This window comes from Myxocyprinus asiaticus, chromosome 26 (genome assembly GCF_019703515.2).
Source record: "Myxocyprinus asiaticus isolate MX2 ecotype Aquarium Trade chromosome 26, UBuf_Myxa_2, whole genome shotgun sequence".
Taxonomy (NCBI): Eukaryota; Metazoa; Chordata; class Actinopteri; order Cypriniformes; family Catostomidae; genus Myxocyprinus; species Myxocyprinus asiaticus.
This window is the reverse complement of record NC_059369.1, coordinates 35,037,705-35,061,610: the sequence shown is the minus strand read 5'-3', so window position 1 is coordinate 35,061,610 and position 23,906 is coordinate 35,037,705. Positions and strand designations below refer to the sequence as shown.

The 23,906-nt window shown below is 38.1% G+C and overlaps 1 protein-coding gene across 2 annotated transcripts in view; it reads left to right on the top strand.

Annotated features, from left to right (window-relative positions):
* Positions 1-19,315, top strand: part of LOC127417049 (protein phosphatase 1 regulatory subunit 37-like) — an 81,774-nt gene extending 62,459 nt beyond the window's left edge. For both annotated transcript variants that reach the window (XM_051656740.1, XM_051656739.1), the window contains 9 exons: positions 8,677-8,796; positions 8,928-9,078; positions 10,930-11,085; positions 11,263-11,375; positions 12,061-12,202; positions 12,484-12,650; positions 13,508-15,176; positions 18,057-18,158; positions 18,309-19,315. In XM_051656740.1, the coding sequence (XP_051512700.1) occupies positions 8,677-8,796; positions 8,928-9,078; positions 10,930-11,085; positions 11,263-11,375; positions 12,061-12,202; positions 12,484-12,650; positions 13,508-15,176; positions 18,057-18,145 (2,607 nt within the window). In that variant the 3' untranslated portion in view covers positions 18,146-18,158; positions 18,309-19,315. The remainder of the gene's footprint in view (positions 1-8,676; positions 8,797-8,927; positions 9,079-10,929; positions 11,086-11,262; positions 11,376-12,060; positions 12,203-12,483; positions 12,651-13,507; positions 15,177-18,056; positions 18,159-18,308) is intronic.
* Positions 19,316-23,906: the final 4,591 nt, after the last annotated feature.

Genomic DNA, 23,906 nt, shown 5'->3' with positions numbered 1-23,906 from the left:
ACAGATAGGAGCTCTGGAAACACAAATTGAGCCTGTTTCTAATAGATTACTAAAGGCTGTTTTTAGTCTAGGCCTGTATAAAAGTTTTTCATGGCACAATACATCGTGGTTCTAAAATGTGATGATGTGATTTTTAACGTTATTATGATTTTAGCGTCTGTTTTATCCAATACGCGCAACGTCCTAAGCCTACTGTGCGTAACGACAGTGCGAGGAATCTAATGTCTGTTTGAAGCACTAGAGTGATCAGTTCTGACTGCATGAGAGAAAATTAAAGAGGTTTAATGACAGTGCTATATTAATCTACTATACTGTATACAATGCTGAATATTATGTATAATAATGCTATGGGGGAATATAATCAAAATGTCAAATATCATGTCTAATTTGATTTCATCACTAAATTATTAGTATTTAACTGGATGAGCATGCACTTCCATTAAATATGTATTTTTTAAAATATTTAGATATAATCAGAGACGGTATTATTGTAGAAAAATGCCATTTTGTATTTAAAATATTTTAAATGTATGTAATAAGTGACAGTGTGTAAGCAGCATATGTATCTAACATAATTCCATATTTTCAGCAAGAGGAATTATTAATATTTACATTTGATGGGTTGATTTTTAGTCATTTTAGCTGATCATTTAGCACTTTTAAGAACAGTACTTTTAGCTAAATTTTAAAGGAAAGGAGCTGTTTTGCATATGTCTTTAAAGTAATAATAATAATAATAATAATAAAAAGCTTTCAATCTTAACTTTTCTTGATTCAGGCTTAGTTTAAGAACACTTTCACACTAGCACTTTTGGTACACACCCGAGTTCAAATGACATCAAAGTTCGGTTCGTTTGGGTGATGTGAACGCTGTTTTCTGAACTCAGGTGCGCTTAATGCATTTCTTATACCAGCTTGTGTCCAAATGAATCACCTTCAGAGAGCAGGTCACATTCCAGGGTTCCAGTCAGGTGACAGTCTGCATTCATATGTGATTTCGTCAGATATCATCTTTTGAGTTATTGAATACATCTTTAGAGTGCACACCAGTGTGTCTCGTGCCACTTTTCACCTGTTCTGTTGTGATGATGAGCTTGCTGCACCGCATGCAACAATAAACCCAGTGCAAGAGAGTCATGACCAAATGACTCTTTTGAACCGGGTCTTTTTCATGAATAACCCGAAAAGAACTGAGGGTGTGAACTCAGGAGCTCAGGTTAGCAGTTTGAATCAGAGTCACTATCTCAGCTAATCATCCGTCAGTGTGTTCACAACTGGGAGCGCAGACATTTCAAAATAGGAGTCCCATGTGTATTTCGGGCTTCTTTATAATTAAAAGAACTGCACTACTTTATATATATACACCGATCAGCCACAACATTAAAACCACCTGCCTAATATTGTGTAGGTCCCCCTCATGCTGCCATAAGAGAGCCAACCCGTATCTCAAAATAGCATTCAGAGATATTATTCTTCTCACCACAATTGTACAGAGCAGTTCTCTGAGTTACCATAGACTTTGTCAGTTCAAACCAGTCTGGCCATTCTCTGTTGACCTCTCTCATCAACAAGGTGTTTCCATCCGCAGAACTGCCGCTCACTGGATGTTTTTTATTTTTTTTGGCACCATTCAGAGTAAATTCCAGAGACTCTTGTGTGTGAAAATTCCAGGAGATCAGCAGTTACAGAAATACTCAAACTAGCCCATCTGGCACCAACAATCATCCCACGGTCCAAATCCCAACTGATGGTTGATTTGAACATTAACTGAAGCGCCTAACCTGTATCTGCATGATTTTTTGCACTGCACTGCTGCCACACGATTGTGCTCCTTGAAACAACCACACCGTCTTTTTCCAGAGCAGCCTGTATTTCTCCTGAGGTTACCTGTGGGTTTTTCTTTGTATCCTGAACAATTCTTCTGGCAGTTGTGGCTGAAATCTTTCTTGGTCTACCTGACCTTGGCTTGGTGTCAAGAGATCTGAGAATTTTCCACTTCTTAATAAGTGATTGAACAGTACTGACTGGCATTTTCAAGGCTTTGGATATCTTTTTATATCCTTTTCCATCTTTATAAAGTTCCATTACCTTGTTATGTAGGTCTTTTGACAGTTCTTTTCTGCTCCCCATGACTCAGTATCTAGCCTGCTCAGTGCATCCACGTGAGAGCTAACAAACTCATTGACTATTTATACACAGACACTAATTGCAATTTAAAAAGCGACAGGTGTGGGAAATTAACCTTTAATTGCCATTTAAACCTGTGTGTGTCACCATGTGTGTCTGTAACAAGACCAAACATTCAAGGGTATGTAAACTTTTGATCAGGGTAATTTGGGTGATTTCTGTTACCATTATGATTTAAAAAGGAGCCAGACATCTATTTGATAATAAATGGCTTCATATGATCACTATCCTTAAATAAAAGACAGTTTTTTTTTGCATGATCAGTCATGTTTACAAAATCAATTCCAAAATTTCACAATTTCTGCCAGGGCATGCAAACTTTTGAGCACAACTGTGTGTGTGTATATATATATATATATATATATATATATATATATATATATATATATATATATATATATATATATATATATATAGCAGCATCTCTGCAGTAGGAGCAAGTGGGGCTAATTTTTAAGTCATAAGTAGGACGTATCTCTTAGCGTCTCCCACACACACATACACGCCTTAACACAACAACTTAATGGGGATGTGTCATGGAAAACTGTATTTTCTTTGCTCTTATACTGTAAAATAAGAGTTCAATGTGCTTCATAGACATAATCTTATTTTTCAAAATGCAAATCTTTATCTCCAGTCCAACCACACATTCATGGAAAATAACTAATTTTGAAATCTGCATGGTTATTATATGTACTGTCAGCACATTAACATGTGACTGCCCACATTTGCAACACTAGTTGATGTATTTTAATGTTAGGTGTTGTTGGACCTCTGTTTGGCTCTGACATTTTTTTTTTTTTTTTTAGTTTTTCGTTTCCCCTGCTGCACCTCTTTAAATACTCAGCATTTTAATCAGCATGTTGATTTCTTGTCCTTGTAAGCACTCGGCCATACTTCTGTAGCACTCCTAATCTTCTTATCCTATAAACTCTCTGTATGAAAGTATTTGTTCTTTTTTTATTTAGTCCTTAACAACATTGAGCCATTTACAGTATCCCTTGTGAGAATCATTGTATGCAAACTTTGTGTTTGCAGGGTGTGTGAAGGTGTGTGTTTTGGGAGGATCCATAAGTTGGGCTTCTTCAGTTGAGCTTGGACTAATTAAACTCTGTGGAGCTTAGCTGCTGTCATCATCATTCAATGTGGCAGTGCTCCTGAAGTGTATGTGGGTCTGTGCATGATTTGTAAACCAGTGTTGTAAACCATGTCCGAGCAACTCCACATTTATAATTAAACAAAAATAATACAATTACCAAACCCCCAAAAAATAATTCACATCAATCTACACTCCGTACCCCATAATGACAAAGCAAAAAACAGACTTTTGATAACTTTGCAAATTTATTAAAAATAAAAACTGAAATATCACATTGACATAAGTATTCAGACCCTTAACTCAGTACTTAGTTGAAGCACCTTTGGCAGCGATTACAGCCTCAGGTCTTTTTGGGTATTATGCGACAGGCTTTGCACACCTGGATTTGGATGGGGACCATCGGTGGACATCCATTTTCAGGTCTTTCCAGAGATGTTCAGTTAGGTTCAAGTCCACTCATGCATTGTCTTGGCTGTGTGCTTAGGGTCATTGTCCTGTTGGAAGGTGAACCTTCATCCCAGTCTGAGGTCCTGAGCACTCCAGACCAGATTTTCATTAAGGATATCTCTATATTTTGCTGCATCCAGCTTTCCTTCAGCCATGACCCCCAGTCCCTGCTGCTGAAAAACACCCCCACAGCATGATGCGACCACCACCATGCTTCACCGTTAGGATGGTATTGCGCAGGTGATGAGCGATGCCTGGTTTTCTCCAGACATCACATTTGGAATTGTGGCCAAACAGTTCAATCTTCGTTTCATCAGACCAGAGAATCTTGATTCTTTAGGTCTTTTTAAGTCTTTAGGTGCTTTTTTTTGCAAATTCCAAGCGGGCATTCGTGTGTCTTGCAATGAGGAGAGGCTTCCGTCTGGCCACTTTGCCATAAAGCCCAGATCGGTGGAGTGTTGCAGTGATGGTTGTCCTTCTGCAAGTTTCTCCCATCTCCACACATGATCTCTGGAGCTCATCCAGAGTGACCATCGGGTTCTTGGTCAGCCCTCTTACCAAGGCCCTTCTCCCCCGATTGCTCAGTTTGGCTGGGCGGCCATCTCTAGGAAGATTCTTGGTTGTTCCAGACTTTTTCCATTTAAGAATTATGCAGGCCACTGTGCTCTTGGAAACCTTCAATGCAGCTGAAATGTTTTTTGTAGCCTTCCCTAGATCCGTGCCTCGACACAATCCTGTCTCTGAGCTCTGCAGGCAGTTCCTTTGACCACATGGCTTGGTTTTTGTTCCGATATGCATTTTCAGCTGTGAAACCTTATATAGACAGGTGTGTGCCTTTCCAAATCATGTCCAAATAATTGAATTTGCCACAGGTGGATTCCAGTCAAAGTGTAGAAACATCTCAAAGATGATCCAGAAAAATGGGACGCACCTGAGCTAAATTTCAAGTGTTATAGCAAAGGGTCTGAATACTTATGTCAGTGTGGTATTTCACTAAATATATAAATGTGCAGAGTTATCAAAAATCTGGGTTTTGCTTTGTCATTACAGGGTATGGAGTGTTGATTGATATTAATTATTTTTTTTTTTTTTTTAGCATTTTAGCATAAGGCTGCAACATAAAATGTATACATTATACTGTATATATATATATATATATATATATATATATATATATATATATATATATATAGATATATATTTGACAGTGTACAGTACTGTGCAAAAGTTTTAGGCATTTGTGAAAAATGTTGCATAGTGAGGATGTCTTCAAAAATAATGACAAATAGTTTTCATTTATCATTTAATGTCACAAAGTCCAGTAAACATAAAAAAAAAAGCTAAATCAATATTCGTTGTGACCACCTTTGCTTTTAAAACAGCAAATCTCCTAGGTACACCTGGACACAGTTTTTCTTGGTTGTTGGCAGATAGGATGTTCCAAGCTTCTTGGAGAATTCTCCACAGTTCTTCTATATGTTTAGGCTGTCTCAATTGCTTCTGTCTCTTTATGTAATCTCAGACTGACACGATGTTCAGTGGGGGGGGGCTTTGTGGGGGCCATGACATCTATTGCAGGGCTCCCTGTTCTTCTGTTCTAATCTTTTCTATTTACAAAAGTAGTATTTGTGAGTATAACATTTATATTTCCTATTGACACACTGAAGCTGAAGATATAAATAACCATCTTGAGGAATGCTTTTGTGAAACATCTTATGTGCCTAAGACCTTTGCACAGTACTGTATATTTACAGTTGAAATCAGAAGTTTACATGCAGTGCATCCGGAAAGTATTCACAGCGCTTCACTTTTTCCACATTTTGTTATGTTACAGCCTTATTCCAAAATGGATTAAATTCATTATTTTCCTCAAAATTCTACAAACAATACCCCATAATGACAATGTGAAAGAAGTTTGTTTGACATGTTGGCAAATTTATTAAAAATAAAAAAACAGCCTTTGCTCAGTACTTTGTTGAAGCACATTTGGCACCAATTACAGCCTCAATTCTTTTTGAGTATGATGCTACAAGCTTGGCACACCTATTTTTGGGCAGTTTCTCCCATTCTTCTTTGCAGGACCTCTCAAGCTCCATCAGGTTGGATGGGGAGCGTCGGTGCACAGCCATTTTCAGATCTCTCCAGAGATGTTCAATCAGGTTCAAGTCTGGGCTCTGATTTTTTTCTTTTTTTTTTCTTTTTTTTCTTTTTAATAAATTTGCAAAGATTTCAAACAAACTTCTTTCACATTGTCATTATGGGGTATTGTTTGTAGAATTTTGAGGAAAATAATGAATTTAATCCATTTTGGAATAAGGCTGTATCATAAAATGTGGAAAAAGTGAAGCGCTGTGAATATTTTCCGGATGCACTGTATATAAAAATTTTCAAAATCGACCAGTAGAAGTGAAGTGCCTGCTGATATAATCACTGTTAATACTAGCCATGATTTGTGTGTCAGTAGAAGAAAATGGTTAATAATACTTACCTTCTCTATAATTTAACGAATCTTACATCCAAATTCTGGTGAGAACCACATATTCCATGTGTACAAAAGGAGCGTCACTGTCATAGAAATATGCCACAATTTTGCCGAACCTACTTGCGCCTAGTCTTAGCTCATGCTTGCACAAAAAATACCAAGACCTCATGGTCATGTCCACTGACTTTGCGCTCATGACTTATGGCATATCTCTGCGCTTAGTGCTAGCACTCTTAAAACAGAGCCCAAATCTTTTAAGTTTCATGTGTAGATTAAGTGTCTTATGTTACACAATTGATCATGTCATAATCAAATAGAGCATTTGGAAAAAAAAAAAAAAAAATGTTTTTATTTAAAAAAGGTTATAGAATATGGCGTGGGACTTGAAAGTAACTGGTAGGTCTTATCATTTTTGTAAAATATTTCACATATTCTGAAAATCTAATTACATTTAGTAGAGTTTAATAGAGTTTTTTTCAGGAAAAATAATTCTATAACAAAGTTAGCTAAAATAGCTTTGTGGTCTCTGTGAAGTTATCACCTGTCACAGTAACACCACAGAACGGTCTGAGCCATTACTAATCACAAAGCATGAATAATTTATAACTTGTTTGAAAAAGTTCATTAAGGTCTAACATTTATGAAAAAATTATGATAATGTTTCCAAATGTAGTGCCATTAAATGTACATATAAAAACAAATTCTGAATTATTTTTTTTTTTAGTTGCTATGACTTAAGCCTGTTGCGATTATTAAATAACCGTCTGATCGTGGTTATTTGATCTGTGGTTATTTGAGACAACCGCGATTATTGGGAATTCAAATTCCAATCACTTTTTAATGCCCAAATAAGGGAATTTTTAAGCAAAGATATGGTATAAATGCCATGAACGGCGCATTTGTGTGTCTTTTAGTCAAGAAATGAAAGATGTTCCTGGTTCATACACACTGTGTTTATGACGCACAGTGTCAAAGAGGAGACGCAAGCTTACTCTGTTATTGTGGAGTGATAAAATGATAAAACGAAATCTCAAAGGTTTTGCTTCATGACAAATAAGGGCTCGTGAGTTTAATCAGAGCAGTAAAATAATGTATGAAATTGAAGAAATTAGGAAATAAATATTTTACTATTGCATTATATAATAAAAATATAATATAAATATAATAAAATATATTAAACAAATTACATTATATTTTTTATTAAAAAAAATTATAAAATATATGAGTTCAAAAAACAAGTGAAAATGTCAAATTGACCAAAACTAAAGTTGACCAAAAAGAGACATATTTTTAAGTATTTATAAATCTTGATATTTAAAACATTATTTTTCATGTCATTCATAAATTTTTAAAGCCTTAAAAGGAAATCATAGTTTATTCCTATTTAATTTTTGTATTTATATATTTGAAGTTAAATATGTAAAAAGGACTTCTTAAGGTGTATGAAGCACACATTCAGAAAATAAGTACACCTTAAAAAATATGACAATTTATATGACAATTAACCGTGAAAGCCCTTAATGAGACAATTAAAAATCACAGCCCTAAAACAGCCAATTAATCATCATAATCACAAGTATTTGTTTGACAATTAATCATCAACCAAGTTTCATAATCGTGACAGCCCTACTCTGACAGCTTGTCTGTCTTCTCTCCCTCAACTCATTGCGTCATGAAAGGAATATTTAGGGTGTTTTGTCTCGGCTTGTCTGAGGTCACTGTGTGAATAGGGCATTACTCATGCTGCATCTGAGGATAGTGTAAATCTCTAGTGTAAATTGTTGGAAACGAAACCATATTTTCTCTTGAGACACATATATACATAGACATGCTCATGCACAAACATGCATGCTAATTATCAGCACCATAGCACATCAGATGGGACACCGTTTGGTGTTTGAACCAAGAAAGATTCCCCATGTAAAATTGCCATGGCAGTACCATTCTTTTGAATCATGACAATACCATTTTTTATTTATTTATTTTTGAACATGTACCAAGAGAATACCATGGTCTTTGGTTACGTACCTTGGTAATGTCATGGTACTCCTTGAAGTAACATGACAATGAACATGATCATTTAGTATCATGGTATGTTAAATTGCCATGGTATTCCCATGGTACCGCAACTTTTTTTAAGGGGAAATAAGCTCATGTAAATTTGTTTTACTACAGAGCAGCAGAGTGACAACAGAATTTGAAACCGAAAAGGTGTGTGTGTGTGTGTGTGTTCAAAGGAGGGAAGTTTTACCCTTCAGCAGTCTCTGAACAGGTGCAGCAGGTTGTTGTCATGGTAATTCAAGTTGCCGGTGTGTGTGTCATGTTTTGCTGACATGCCTTTGGGATCTAAACAGGAAACAGAGACTGCTATTGATTCACTCTTTTGTGTGAAATGCCATAAACAATGCAGAAAAGGCTTAAATAATAACGGATGTCTCTTTCTCTCTCTCTCACTTCTTAGGGAGCATCAGCTTTGTTTGATATGATTGAGTACTATGAATCTGCCACTCATCTCAATATCTCCTTCAACAAGCACATCGGCACCCGGGGCTGGCAGGCTGCCGCCCACATGATGAGGAAGGTGAGGATTCGGCTTTTGTTGAGCTGTCACCCGTACTATCGTTTTACACTTTTTTTTTTTAGTTGGGTGGTCACAAGCAAAACATTCTGTTGTCTTAACTGCTCTCCATCCATCTGCATGTGGATGTGCAGACAAGTTCTCTGCAGTACCTGGAAGCCCGTAACACCCCGCTGTTGGACCATTCGGCTCCATTTGTGGCCAGAGCTCTGCGGATCAGTGGTAGTCTAACTATCCTGCACCTGGAGAACACCGGCCTCTCAGGACGACCACTCATGCTACTGGGTAAGACTGGAGTGCAGTTGTGACTCAACTTACCGAGTTGCCCAATTAGGGGCCGTTCACACAGAACCAGTGTTAAGTTTTACATAGTTTTGTATTTTAAGCATAAATGTAATCTTTTGACAACAATGCCTTTTAAATGTAATCAGTATTTTATCATGTCATGTTCATTCATTTTAGTCAATTTTACTCTGACTAAAATGACAATTTTAGTCAACAAAATAAGACATATTGTAGTGGATAATGTACAAAATGACATAGATGTGTCAAACTGTAACTGACCAAATAAAATATTCAAATGTTTAAAAAAAAAAATTACATATTGAATTATTGAAAAATGTATCAAACAAATTAAATATGTATCAATGTAAACAAAATGAGGAAACTGTCCTGAAAACCTGAGCATCCATCAATGCTGGTTTATCATTGTTTAAATGTAAACATATGCTAGATGGACATCTTTGACTGTTGCTCTGCATCTCTCAGCAGATGACAGCATCATGCAGTGGAGCGTCATATTTTTAAGAACCCATGTCAAGTAACCTCAGTTTTAACTTGACAAAAAAACCAAGGCACACACTTGCCGCATAGGCTGTTCCAAGCAGTTTGCGGCAGCAGACCAAGCAGCAGTCTCAGTTTTCAAAGAGCTCTCATTTTGGTCAAAATTTAAAGGGATAGTTTACCCAAAAATTTTCATTCAAAATGCCATCCTAGATGCATACGACTTTCTTCTGCAGAGCACAAACAGATATTTTTAGAAAAATATCTCCGCTGTGTTGGTCCATTCAGTGCAAGTGAATGGTGGTCAGAACTTTGAAGCTCCAAAAAGCACATAAATGCAGCATAAAAGTAATTCATACGACTTCAGTTGTTAAATCCATGTCTTCAGAAGCGATATGATAGGTGTGGCTGAGAAACAGATCAATATTTAAGTAGTTTTTATTATAAATCTACAATTTCACCAGCCCTCCGATGTGTGTGTTCATGAGAGGACCTAGTTCTTCTTTTATTTTTTAGCGATTCTCATTCTTCGTGCATATCGCCACCTACTGGGCAGGGAGGAGAAAAAAAAAAAGGAGAGATAAAACAAAGGAAAGAGTAAATGAATCATATTTGCACAACAGTCCAGTAAGGAGAGATATGCACGAAAAAACAGAAGAATAAAAACCTTCGTAAACATGCATAGGAGGGCTGTTTGGAAGTAGATTTATAGTAAAAAAATATAGACTTTAAACATTGATCTGTTTCACACCCACACCTGTCATATCACTTCTTAAAATATAGATTTAACCACTGGAGTCTCATGCATGACTTTTATGCTGCCTTAAAATGCTTTTTAAAACTTTAAAGTTCTGGTCACCATTCACTTGCATTGAGTATACGAATAGAGCTGAGATATTCTTCAAAAAAATCGTCGTTTGTGTCCAGCAGATGAAAAAAAATAAAAGTCATACACATCTGGAATGGCATTAGGGTGAGTAAATGATGAGAGAATTTTCATTTTTGGGTGAACTATTCCTTTAAGATGGAATTGCATGTATCCTTCATGTATAAACCTCAAAATGCAACGCGACAAGCTTAGCTTGAAAATTTTCATCCAAGATAAAGTATTGATAGATATTTTAGATACAGTAAATTTCAAATACAAAAAAAATGGATGTTTGATATGGAATCAGATTTAGGTTTTGTAACTTCTTGTGATGTTCTTGTGATCTGATGTGATTAATCGTGCAATGCCACTTTTTAGAAGAGGAGTGGAATACACTGAAACTCCTTCAGCAAATCTCAGTGGTTCACAAACTTTTCCCACAATTGAATGTGAATTAATCAAATAAACTTGTCTTATGTGTGCAGCCACGGCATTGAAGATGAACATGAACCTCAGAGAGCTGTATTTGGCCGATAATAAGCTCAATGGTCTGCAGGATTCAGCACAGCTGGGGAACCTGCTGAAGTTCAACTACAACATCCAGATTCTGGACCTGAGAAACAATCACATACTAGACTCAGGTCACAACTCTATTTCTTTCAACCAGTTGTACCGCTATATCTTTCTCTTTTGTAAATTCTATCTGTCTCTCCCTCCACATGTTTTATTTTTCCCTCAATAATTCCTGTCTACTTTACTATTGTTACCCTGAATGACGTGATGTGTCTGTGTGTTTGTTGTGTGTGTGTGTTCCACAGGGTTGGCGTATGTTTGTGAGGGTCTCAAGGAACAGAGGAAGGGCCTGGTCACTCTGGTGCTTTGGAACAACCAGCTCACACACAATGGCATGGGTTACCTAGCTGCAGCTTTGGTAAATACACAGACCTACAATAGATCACATATCCAAGGTTTCACTCACTTGAACTCAAATGCAACCAATCTGACAGTACAGATTAGTTTGTTTCAACCTATTTTTAACCGATGACAATGCAGTGTTCTCAAGTTTAATAGACAATAAAACCATCGTTGAAGTGTTGTCAACCTCCTGGAATGATAAAGTGGAAGTAAAATGAAGTGATATAATGTGTGATATAAAGACTGCACGTTCATTATCAGATGCATTCACACACTGACAGGCAAAATTCTGTCATAATTTTCTCACCCCTTCGTGTTGTTCCAAACATATATGACTTTCTTTATTCTGTGAAACACAAGAGTAGATCTTAGGAAGCATGACAGCCTCAGTCACCATTCACTTTTATTGTGTGTGAATAAAAATAAAATGCAAGTGAATGGTGTCTGAAACATAACATAACATACTGCCTAACAGCTCCTTTTGTGTTCCATGGAAGAAAGTAAGTCGCAAGTGTTTGTAACAACAAGAGGGTAATGATGAGAGAATTTTCATATTTGGATGAACTATTCCTTTAAGAAGGTGTGAATCCACTTTTTCTTACCCACTGTTCCACTACCAATCCCTCTATATGTTTTTTTTTTTTTTTTCATATCCACCTTCCTCAATTTTTACTGATCTGTTTGTCTCTCTGTTGATGTAGCCATTCACTCAGAGCCTGGAGACACTGAACCTGGGACATAACGCAGTGGGGAATGAGGGAGTCCACAAACTAAAAGATGGACTAATAGCAAACCGCTCCATCCTCAGGCTGGGTCTGGCTTCCACCAAACTTTCATGTGAAGGTGAGGTCTAGAAGACACATTTGTGTCTGCAAACCAGAGAAATTAGACATGATGTTAGCGGAGTCTTTAGGAGGTGCCTTCATCCACAAAATGCTGCATGTGAAGTCATCGACTGACTGGGCAGTGAGGCAGCAAGGCCTTAGCTTTCAGATGCAGCCATTGTAGATCAGAAAAAAATCTTATGAATTTGGGTCTAGAGTCTAACATGGGTGACCTTGAATTTTAGAGCCCGACTTTTGTAGTGTGTATTAGCATGTACATGATGTGTGTGTGTGTGATAGGTGCGGTCGCTATAGCGGAGTTCATCGCTGACAGTCCAAGGCTTCTCCGCCTAGACTTGCGGGAGAATGAAATCAAGACCGGGGGCCTCATGGCTCTCTCGCTTGCCTTTAAGGTGAACACATCTCTGCTCCGACTCGACCTGGACCGAGAACCCAAAAAAGAGACGGTGAGAGTTGGTTAAAGGAGAGAAGAAAAGAGATTTCACATAATGTAAAGTAGGGCTTGGCCATATATTGAGTATTCACAATATATTTGATGAATTTTACATTTTCAACAATGATTTTTCTGGGTATTGCTTTTTGTTTAGCCATTAAGTTCCTTAAAGATTGTGTTTTTATTAGACTAGTTTCCTAAATGCTTTCTTTTTGCGAGTATGAGAGTGTCAAGACAGATTTTTTAATAGCATTTCAGATTTAAAGTTTAGTTTTTCATTTGAGATTTAAACCACAGTAGATTTGGAAAGTTTAAATAATTTCCGTGAATCAGTTCAAACTGTCTGTTTTAAATGATTTGTATGTCATCACTTAAAAATGTTTAGGTACTGTAAGTCTCCATTAGGCATATTTCACAAATTACATTGTTTTAGTAAAAATATATTTAGGTAAATATAGCTGGTAATTACTATATATTGGTACAATGGTGCATATAAATGAAATTTATGAAATGTCATTCTTGTGTTTATTTAGTGAAAAACTGTGTGGAAAAGACGCCTTGATTATTTTTTACTGTGTTTTATTACATTAACTATTTTAAACCTAAATGCCTACAATTGGCTACATTTGGTTGAACGGATGGTTCCTCTGGAAAAAAAAATACAAATAAATAAATCACCCTTTTTTAGCAGTTTCAGAGCAAATACATACATTTTGAGATATTGAATATTGTCAGAAGAGTGAAATATATTAATTTTTTTTTTTTGTCTTTATTGCCCAGCCTAAATATAAAGTTACTTACTCTTATTGCTTTGGCCCAGCATCTTTGCTATAGGCCTTTCATATTACATAATTGCTGTCTTTCTCTCAGGTGAAGATCTTTATTGAGACACAGCGCGCCCTGCTGGCAGACATTCAGAATGGCTGCAAGAGGAACTTCATTTCAGCCAAAGAGAAGGAAGAGACAGAGCAGAAGATGAGGCATTCAGCCTCTATGGCAGAAATCGCCACAGAGGATCTAGCTCAAGATGATGAAGATGAGGACCCTTCTGCATCTGCTGAGAAGCGAGAGGATGAAACTGCTTCTAGCCAGAAAGATGTATTGGAGGAGGGCAGTGAGGAGTTATCTGAGAACCAAGAGATCAAAGATCAAATAACATCAGTGCAAGACGACTCTGACTCGGACACAGAGGATGAGGATGTAACCGAGGAGGTAAATGCTTCTGCAAGGACAACGCCTCCGATGCCGATTCCTCCCTCAGCTTCTGCTGTAAATGCATCTCCAATTGCCTGTAAGACCACACCCCCTATCCCCCCTCCCCCTGCATCTCCAGCTATTTCGGGGATTGCAGTGACCGATGCCATCATTGCACCCGGAACACCACCATCCCCTGGCCGGTGCTTCTCCGTGTCCAGCCCTGGCAGAGGACACAAGATATTTATGGTGACACGAGTGGAGAGCCCTCCAGAGAAGCAACAGCTGACTGCATTGTCTGTATGCATCCATGAGAAGGCAGCAGAGAGCCAAACTAATAAAACGGCCCCTCAAGAACCTTCAAAAGCACCTTCACAACTGCCGGAGCAGAAATCAACCAATTCTTCTACTGGCCTTAATGAAACAGAGACACCAACAACGGTCCAGCAGTGCTCTGAAAAACAGCCGTCACCAACGCAGTCAGATATGGGCAAACCTGAGTCACCACAGCCAGCACAGACACAACCAGCAGAGTCTAAGCTCACTACATTAACCTCACATGAACTAGATGCAGCAACAACACCAGGGCAGGCCCCCACTGAGCCACTCAGCCACAACGATGGGACGTTGATGCCTTCATTTCCTGTGGATAAGCAGGACAATGTGCAAGAACACACTCATTCTGATAAGGTTCTCTCTGAGGAGCAAGCTTCAGTATCAGAAAGCACACAGGAATCTCAGATTGTGAGCTCAGAGAAACAGGCTACAATGAAAACTTCAGTGGAACAGCAGCTTTTAGAAAGCCAAACAGACTCTGTCCTTGAAAATCAGTCTCACTTAGGACAACAAATAACTATAGATACAAACACACAAAGACTGCACGAGCAGGACCATGCATCATCCTCTTGTGCTGAGCAGGAATGGGAAACAAGTAGTGAGCACAATGTGCAGGAATTTGGTCCCTCTCAAACAGAGCCATCGGTTTCAGAACAATCCTGGGAGGAGACGCTAAACCCAGAGGCTGAATCCACATCTGTAGCAGATGTTCAGCAGGGCAGGAGCAAAGACAAACAAGTGCAATCCAAAGAGCAGCAACAGACTGCTCATGTTCAGGCTTCACTAGACGTCACTGATAGTCATGTCCCCCTAGAGGCAGAAGGCTGTATTACTCCAGAAAAAGTGGAGTCGTCGACGGGATTTCATGAGGAAAGCTATTCAGAAGAAGCAGAAGGGCTTCTCACTGTGACCACAGTGGCAGCACTGCCAAATGGGCTGAAGCCAGAATTTGCCTTTCACCTGCTCGAACCAGAGGGACCCAAACCAGCTAGCTACGTTATGGAGCATGGTGAGTTATCGTCTGCTCCAACAGTTGCACTGTTAGATGGTTACTACATATTCCATTTCACTTATAAAATGCATATTGGGTATTGATTGACCAATGTATTGTTGAAGCTGGTAAACTGGCCAATATTTGCTCTTTTAAAATGATAGAACTCGGCTGAAAGATTTTCCTGATTTTTGGAAGCCATGTGAAGGAGCTGTCTGAGAATGTAAACAATCAATCACAGTTTTGTTGTTACTAGCCATTGTGTTAAAAGGTAGATATGCAAATATCTCATTTAAACTAAATTATTGATTATCTTTCAAAGATTTAATTTGCGAACCTCACAAAACTTGCGCAGTCACTGATCTATAATATAGAACTGGATAGCAAACGCAACGGTAAACTGCAAGCAGGAGGTGAAGCCACCGGAAGTGTTGAGCGGCCGTATTGGTGTGCCTCAGAGTTGCTAAGTCTGCTTTTTATAGGATGACAACACTTCCTTTTCGCCCGACATCCTCTTTTTCGGACCTAAAAGTATGGCCAGGACTTTTAAAATGTCTGAAAGTTGGCAATAGTCAAACATACATATACATTCTGTTTGTGTATTTGCCATTTAAAAAACATCTAAACCTAGCGCATCAGTTTCATTCTAACCATCTTTATTTTGTTTGTCTCCCTCCCTCTCTGCATGCCTGCCATTTGTGAGTTAAAAAGAGAGAGAGTGTGAGCGAGAAACCGCTTTTTTTAAGCAAGTCACTGTGAGAAAAAGGTAATTTTTAATGAAGAAAATTACACAAAAGTAACTTAGAACGAATACTTTGATGTTTGCAATACGTATGCAATACCTTAGTTTCAGTGAACTTGTTTACATTCAGCTGATCTGTTCACTACTGAAGTTAGTTAGAGCTACTGTCGAATATAGATCTGCATAACTTGCTCAGGCTTCAAAGAAGCAGGAAAATTCCTGATTTATAATAAATAAACAATTACATGTGAAGGAAGTTTGCACTGTTAGGCTGTACAGGCAGATTCCAGATATAAAATCGGTGACTGAATGGCTGTTTACTCATTGAAATTAGAAGATTATCTATTAAGCCAGTAGGCACACTCTAATGTTTGGGCATACAAATATGGCGGCGCAGTGGCTTCAATGTTATGACGTCATCAGCAATCTGGTTCTATATTATAGATCAGTGTGTGAAGCGCTCACATATCAGTTTGGATCAAAACTGTGTCCCTTTGACTCACAAGTGGTGCGTGATGAACAGTCCGTGACACTCAAAGAAGGCAAACTGGGCTGTGTAAACTGTAAGCGGTCAGGATATTACTGCTCTCGCTGGATCCGCAGGGGAAAGTGAGCAATTCAAAGAGCTTAAAGTGCTCTTAATGTAATTGGCCACTATTAATGAGCACGTTTACATGCTCTTAAGAAAATTGTTTATTCCAATTTTTGCAGAAAGCAGCGTACTGATACATGAACATGTAAACAAGAATGCAGATATTACATTACGCCATTTAAGGGATTAAGAGAAAGTGGTTTAACACACCTGGGTTCCTCCCAGAAAACGTGGTTTATTGTGGCCATGTAAATGCATAAGCGGTGTTGTTACAGGTTTTTGAGGAGTGCGCATGTGCGTGAACAGTCCGGATAACAAATATCATAGGATTGAGCCCAATAACAAGTGAAAACAGTGGAAAGTATTCAGTTTTTCTGGGAGTACAGTGGGAATAGCACATAGACTCTAAACCATACCCATTTATATACGCCAGTGTAAAATATTGGCTCAAGTTTGTATATGCACTTTTGAATCCCAAAGTTTTATGTAATAGGGAAACCCCACTATTGCAGCGCAATTCCCCTGCAGGTCACGATATAAAGTTTTAGGAAACTAACAGCAACAACTCTGTAATACCTGTAAATGAAGTGAAGCAACAGAGAATAATATAGCAGTCTTCTTCGGATGCCAAGTTTGTTATTTACATAAGCGTCGCAGGGAAGTTACGATGCTATGGAGAAAGCTGCTTACTGAAGGGGCCTCATGCATAGAGTAAAGAGTACGCCGCTTATACAGTGCATGTAAATGCATACACCGATTTCAAGCCTAAAGGAGCCTTAAAGGAATAGTTCACCCAAAAATGACAATTTGCTGATAATTTACTCACCCTCAGGCCATCCAAGATGTATCTGATTTTCTTTCTTCATCAAAACAGAATTTAAGACTTTTAGGATTTCATTTCAGGCCTCCTCCTTTAAACAATGCAAGTGGATGTACTCCATTTTTTGACGGTCCAAAATGCATATTTAGGGTGCATCAAAATAATCCACACGACTCCAGTCGACAAATAAAGTTCTTCTGAATGCAAACGATTGATTATTTTGAGAAACAAAACAATATTTATATACTTACTACAAATATAACTATAAATGTACTACAAAATAATTACAAATGTTCGCTTCCGTATATCTCTGTGACGTGCGCTCATGAGAGGGATGGCGTGAGCTCGCTGGTAAGGTCACGCGTCACGTGGAGGAGGCAGGAAGCGCGTCATTGTTTACAAGAGAAACTTGCACAGACCATTGACCAAGCGCCGTTCACAAACCAAAACAGTCCAAAACAATATAAAATAAAATAAAAAATCATTTCCAAATAATAATTAAAAAAAACAATGTGATGCGCTTCCTGACTCCTCCTCCACGTGACACGTGACCTTACCAACGAGTTTATGTCATCCCTCTCATGAGCGCACATCACAGAGATGTACGGATGCGAACATTTTGTTTTGTTTGAAAATTCAGAGTTGTACTTATTGGAATCACATAAAGGCCTGTGAACATTTTAACATGCAGATTATGATACAGTGTGATGAAAAGGTGTGTTAATTGTCATGTGTGCATGTTAGTGAACGTGACAGCAGAGCTGAGCTGTGGGCAGGATTTAGAGGAGCTACTTCTTGATGCCAGTCTGGACACCAGCAGAGATGCACCCTAATGCTGTAACCAAGGTAGTGATTCTTTGTGCCTTTGTAGAGCAAACAATATGTAGAATTCTAAAGCTGTGAAGGATATTTTTTTTAGAACAATAAAATTACTTTTTTTTTTTTTTAATAAGTAAATCCATTAGGCTCAGTTAACCCCTCTGTTTTTTTTCTCAGGGTCCACACATACAGTGAAAATAGAAGGACCAGTTTGTTCTCACCACCTGGAATTTGCTCAAAGTCCTTGGGCCCCATTCTCTTTATGTCTGTCCTTATTGTGTCATTTCCCAAAATTTTCCAAGACTTTGTACTGACTAATTACAGTACAGACAACTTACCCTCCCTCATATCTACACCCCTAACATGATTGAAAAAAGATTGCCATTCTCCTCAAATTAGGAATATCTCATTTGTGCATTGTGGTACAAAATCAAGTTGAAACTCTCAATGTTTATGTAATAATGAGACATTAAAGCTGTCATTTCCCCTGTCACTACGTTCATTCAGTGATGGTGTTCTTTGGAAACACGCAATTACCAAAGACACACATGCAGAGAAACACACACACACACTCGCTCACTGCTGACATTCTTCAGTTCCATCCCATTATGCTTTTGACTGTGGCACATCGCTCACTGCTGCCCTCAAATGGACTGGAAGTCATAATGCAGTAGAAAGACTGACCTGCTGAAACTACTGCAACAAGTTGAACTTGTGTGGGACATTTCATCGGTATTGGCTCTCAGACCTGGCTGATCAGACAGGACTTATTTAGTTTGAGTGTGTGTGTGCTGTTGCATGTGAATGTGTGTTCAACACAGATTATTAGTGTCTCATTAACAACAAAAAAAGACTTCTACCAAAGTGGCACGCATCCACTTTTCATTTGTTCCTGCTGCTTGTGTCTTGCTCAGGAATTGTTGTTTGTGTTTTGAGCACCGGGTGAGACTCTGATCTGTCAAAACATATTGGCTTCCACTCCCACTCTCTGATCTCACCAAGTTCCCTCCATGAACCAGCACTTCTGAAGACTCGAAAGCATTTTGAAACCTGTGTGAATATCTGGAAGTGGAACAATTGACATCTGCCTTGGCTGGAAAATTGTTGATCTTGAGTGAGCCATCTGAATCAACAAGATGTTTCGGATGTCACAGACTGCTTCATCCTTTGCTGAAGAAACACAACATGAAAGTTTAAAATGAGTGAAATTTAAACTTCACTCTCTCTCTTGCACACAAACACAAAAACTCATGCTGTCCTCCATCGGTATAACCCTCTTTTTCACCATACTTACTCAGCTGAAGACAGGACATGACACGTTTGCCTTTAAACTTTTTTTTTTTTTTTTTTTCAGCTCTTTATTCTGGCTGCTTTGCTGAATCAGTTTGTATTTATTTTAAAACAACCTCTATTGTGTGATTTTTTTTTTTTTTTTTTTTTTTTTTTTTTCTTCACCTTATGTTCTTCATCTTTTTTAAGCTGTTTTTGTGGGATTACCCCCTTTGGTGTATATTTTCAGATTCTATAAAGAGCAAATATTAAGTTTAAAGTTTTTCCTATTTTGATTGGTGGGGGGTTGGGAGAAAGGGCGGGACTCTGTTAATTTATATTAATGGGGATGGAGCTCTGGGGAAAGTACCTTATGTAAATCAAGAGTGCGTTTGAAGGCAGTAGGAGTGCTGGACCACAAGACTTTATGAAGAAAACACTACACTTGTGAAGCTACTGCCGCTGGGGACACTAGAGACTAAACTTTACCTCGAGAGAAAGACCAAGTCACCAACCTAAGATGTGATTTTTAAGACAAATGGAAAGGTTGTGACATCAAAGGAAAGCTTGACCTGATAAATGTACTTACCACCATTCCAGGGTCTATGGTTGGTGCTTTTTCTCTCTTTCTCTTTCTGTCTTTTAAATGTCTGGTGGATGTTGACTCTGACTTTGAAAAGAGACCTCTATCTGCCAGGCTTCATCAAGCTCCAGAGAAACTTTGTTTCTACATCCAGATTGTCTTTAACCTTAAAATCAACACTTACGTGCTGCCCCCAACCCAAGCTTTATTTTTAGTCATTTTTAAAATTACCTGTTAAATTAATCAAAATGTACTGGTAAATACAAAGAGATGTGTATGGCTTTTTCCCTCTCAAATAAATGCATGTAATGACAAAAATAGCATGTCTGGCAAATGTTTCTAGATAAATAGTGTACCTGTTTAGAATGTGTGTAGCATTTACACATTGATTTGTTATACAATTTAGGATGAAGAAATTATTAAAAAAAAATTATCACTTATGAATTAGTTTTATGCTTTTGTAATATATATATATATATATATATATGCGCGTGTGTGTGTTTGTGTGTGTATGTATGTATGTATAGTAGAAGTATACATGTATTTGTACTTGCGTGCCTTTATGTACACTGGCGGCCAAAAGTTTGGAATAATGTACAGATTTTGCTCTTATGGAAAGAAATTGGTACTTTTATTCACCAAAGTGGCATTCAACTGATCACAGTGTATAGTCAGGACATTAATAACGTGAACAATTACTATTACAATTTGAAAAAAAAAATTCAGAACTTCTTAAACTACTTCAAAGAGTTCTCATCAAAAAACCCTCCATGTGCAGCAATGACAGCTTTGCAGATCCTTGACATTCTAGCTGTCAGTTTGTCCAGATACTCAGGTGACATTTCACCCCACGCTTCCTGTAGCACTTGCCATAGATGTGGCTGTCTTGTCGGGCACTTCTCATGCACCTTACGGTCTAGCTGATCCCACAAAAGCTCAATGGGGTTAAGATCCATAACACTCTTTTCCAATTATTTGTTGTCCAATGTCTGTGTTTCTTTGCCCACTCTAACCTTTTTGTTTTTCTGTTTCAAAAGTGGTTTTTTGCAATTCTTCCCATAAGGCCTGCACCCCTGAGTCTTCTCTTTACTGTTGTATATGAAACTGGTGTTGAGCAGATAGAACACCAGCTGAGGACATGTGAGGCATCTATTTCTCAAACTAGAGACTCTGATGTACTTATCCTGTTGTTTAGTTGTATCTGGGCCTTCCACATCTCTTTCTGTCCTTGTTAGAGCCAGTTGTCCTTTGTCTTTGAAGACTGGACAGGGCTCCAGACTGCGACTAAAATGGTAGCAGATGCGCCCAAAAATAATTGATTGCGACAATAATTTAACATCTAGTCGCCATTGGCAACAGTCGGGTTGTGTGCGTTCATATGAGGTTTCATCAGATATAATCTTGTAAGTTATTGAATACATGTATAGAGAACGCACCACCAGTGTGTCTTGTGCCACTTTTCATTCATTCTGTTTCTGACGAGCTCGCTGCACTGCATGCAACAACAAACCCAGCGTGAGTGTCGTGAACAAATGAGGGTTTGAATTTTGGAGCTTAGGTTAGCAGTTTGAATCATATTCACTTTCTCAGTGAATCAGCCATCAGTGTGTTCACATCTGGGAGTGCAGACATTTCAAAATAAGAGTCCTATGTGTATTTCAGGCTTCTTTATAATTAAAAGTCCCGGATTGTGTACCACTTTTATACTTCTGGTAATTATTGATTGGGATTGGAGTAGCACAATAAACTGCATCTGGAACTTCTTTCAATTTGCACTTTTGTAGTCTCTGTGTCTGGTCCATCCAGTAACAGTTAAGAAAGACTAAGGCAATATTTTAAAACAATTTAAATTATATATGCAATATATATACAGTTGTGCTCAAAAGTTTGCAAACCCCGGCAGAAATTGTAAAATTTTGGCATTGATTTTGAAAATATGACTGATCATGCAAAAAAAAATGGTCTTTTATTTAAGGATAGTGATCATATGAAGCCATTTATTATCACATAGTTGTTTGGCTCCTGTTTAAATCCTAATGATAACAGAAATCACCCAAATGGCCTTTATCAAAAGTTTACATACCCTTGAATGTTTGGCCTTGTTACAGACACACAAGGTGACACGCACAGGTTTAAATGGCAATTAAAGGTTAATTTCCCACACCTGTGGCTTTTTAAATTGCAATTAGTGTCTGTGTATAAATAGTCAATGAATTTGTTAGCTCTCACGTGGATGCATTGAGCAGGCTAGATACTGAGCCGTGGGGAGCAGAAAAGAACTGTCAAAAGACCTGCGTAACAAGGTAATGGAACTTTATAAAGATGGAAAAGGATATAAAAAGATATCCAAATCTTGAAAATGCCGGTCAGTACTGTACAATCACTTATTAAGAAGTGGAAAATTCGGGGATCTCTTAATACCAAGCCAAGGTCAGGTAGACCAAGAAAGATTTCAGCCACAACTGCCAGAAGAATTGTTCGGGATACAAAGAAAAACCCACAGGTAACCTCAGGAAAAATGCAGGCTGCTCTGGAAAAAGACGTGGTTGTTTCAAGGAGCACAATACGACGATACTAAATTAGCTGCACGGTCAAGTTGCCAGAAAGAAGCCTTTACTGTGCCAATGCCACAAAAAAGCCTGCTTACAATATGCCCGACAACACCTTGACATGCCTCACAGCTTCTGGCACACTGTAATTTGGAGTGACGAGACCAACATAGAGCTTTATGGTCACAACCATAAGCACTATGTTTGGAGAGGGGTAAACAAGGCCTATAGTGAAAAGAATACCATCCCCACTGTGAAGCATGGTGGTGGCTCACTGCTGTTTTGGGGGTGTGTGAGCTCTAAAGGCACGGGGAATCTTGTGAAAATTGATGGCAAGAAGAATGCAGCATGTTATCAGAAAATACTGGCAGACAATTTGCATTCTTCTGCACGAAAGCTGCGCATGGGACGCTCTTGGACTTTCCAGCACGACAATGACCCTAAGCACAAGGCCAAGTTGACCCCCCAGGTTACAGGTTCTGGAGTGGCCATCACAGTCTCCTGACCTTAATATCATCAAGCTACTCTGGGGAGATCTCAAACGTGCGGTTCATGCAAGACGACCAAAGACTTTGCATGACCTGGAGGCATTTTGCCAAGACGAATGGGCAGCTATACCACCTGCAAGAATTTGGGGCCTCATAGACAACTATTCCAAAAGACTGCACGCTGTCATTGATGCTAAAGGGGGCAATACACAGTATTAAGAACTAAGGGTATGCCGACTTTTGAACAGGGGTCATTTCATTTTTTTTCTTTGTTGCCATGTTTTGTTTTATGATTGTGCCATTCTGTTATAACCTACAGTTGAATATGAATCCCATAAGAAATAAATGTATTTTGCCTGCTCACTCATATTTTCTTTACAAATGGTACATATATTACCAATTCTTCAAGGATATGTAAACTTTTGAGCAAACTGTGTATGTATATATATATATATATATATATATATATATATATATATATATATATATATGAGATCAGCTTTTGACACTTAGGACAGTTGAGGGACTTGTACACAACTATTACACAAGGTGCAAACATTCATTGATGCTCAAGAAGGCAACACACTACTATATGCATACTATAGGCCTACTTTATGTAAATATCTGTAATATAGATTCTGAAGAGCAGTATTAAATTAAATGCTTTATTTCTTAGATTTGTATAACTTATGAAAGAGGTGTGAACATTTGAGACAAAAGGGAATGCAAACTTATATTCTCAACTATATATTCAGTTTATTAAGCCTCTGATTAATGGGTTATCAGGTGTCTTCCTTCGGCTTTCTTGTTTCTGAACCGCAATCTAAATCAAGCAATTCTGTGATTTGGCGACTAAAAACAGCCATTTGGCTCCTTAATGTTTCAG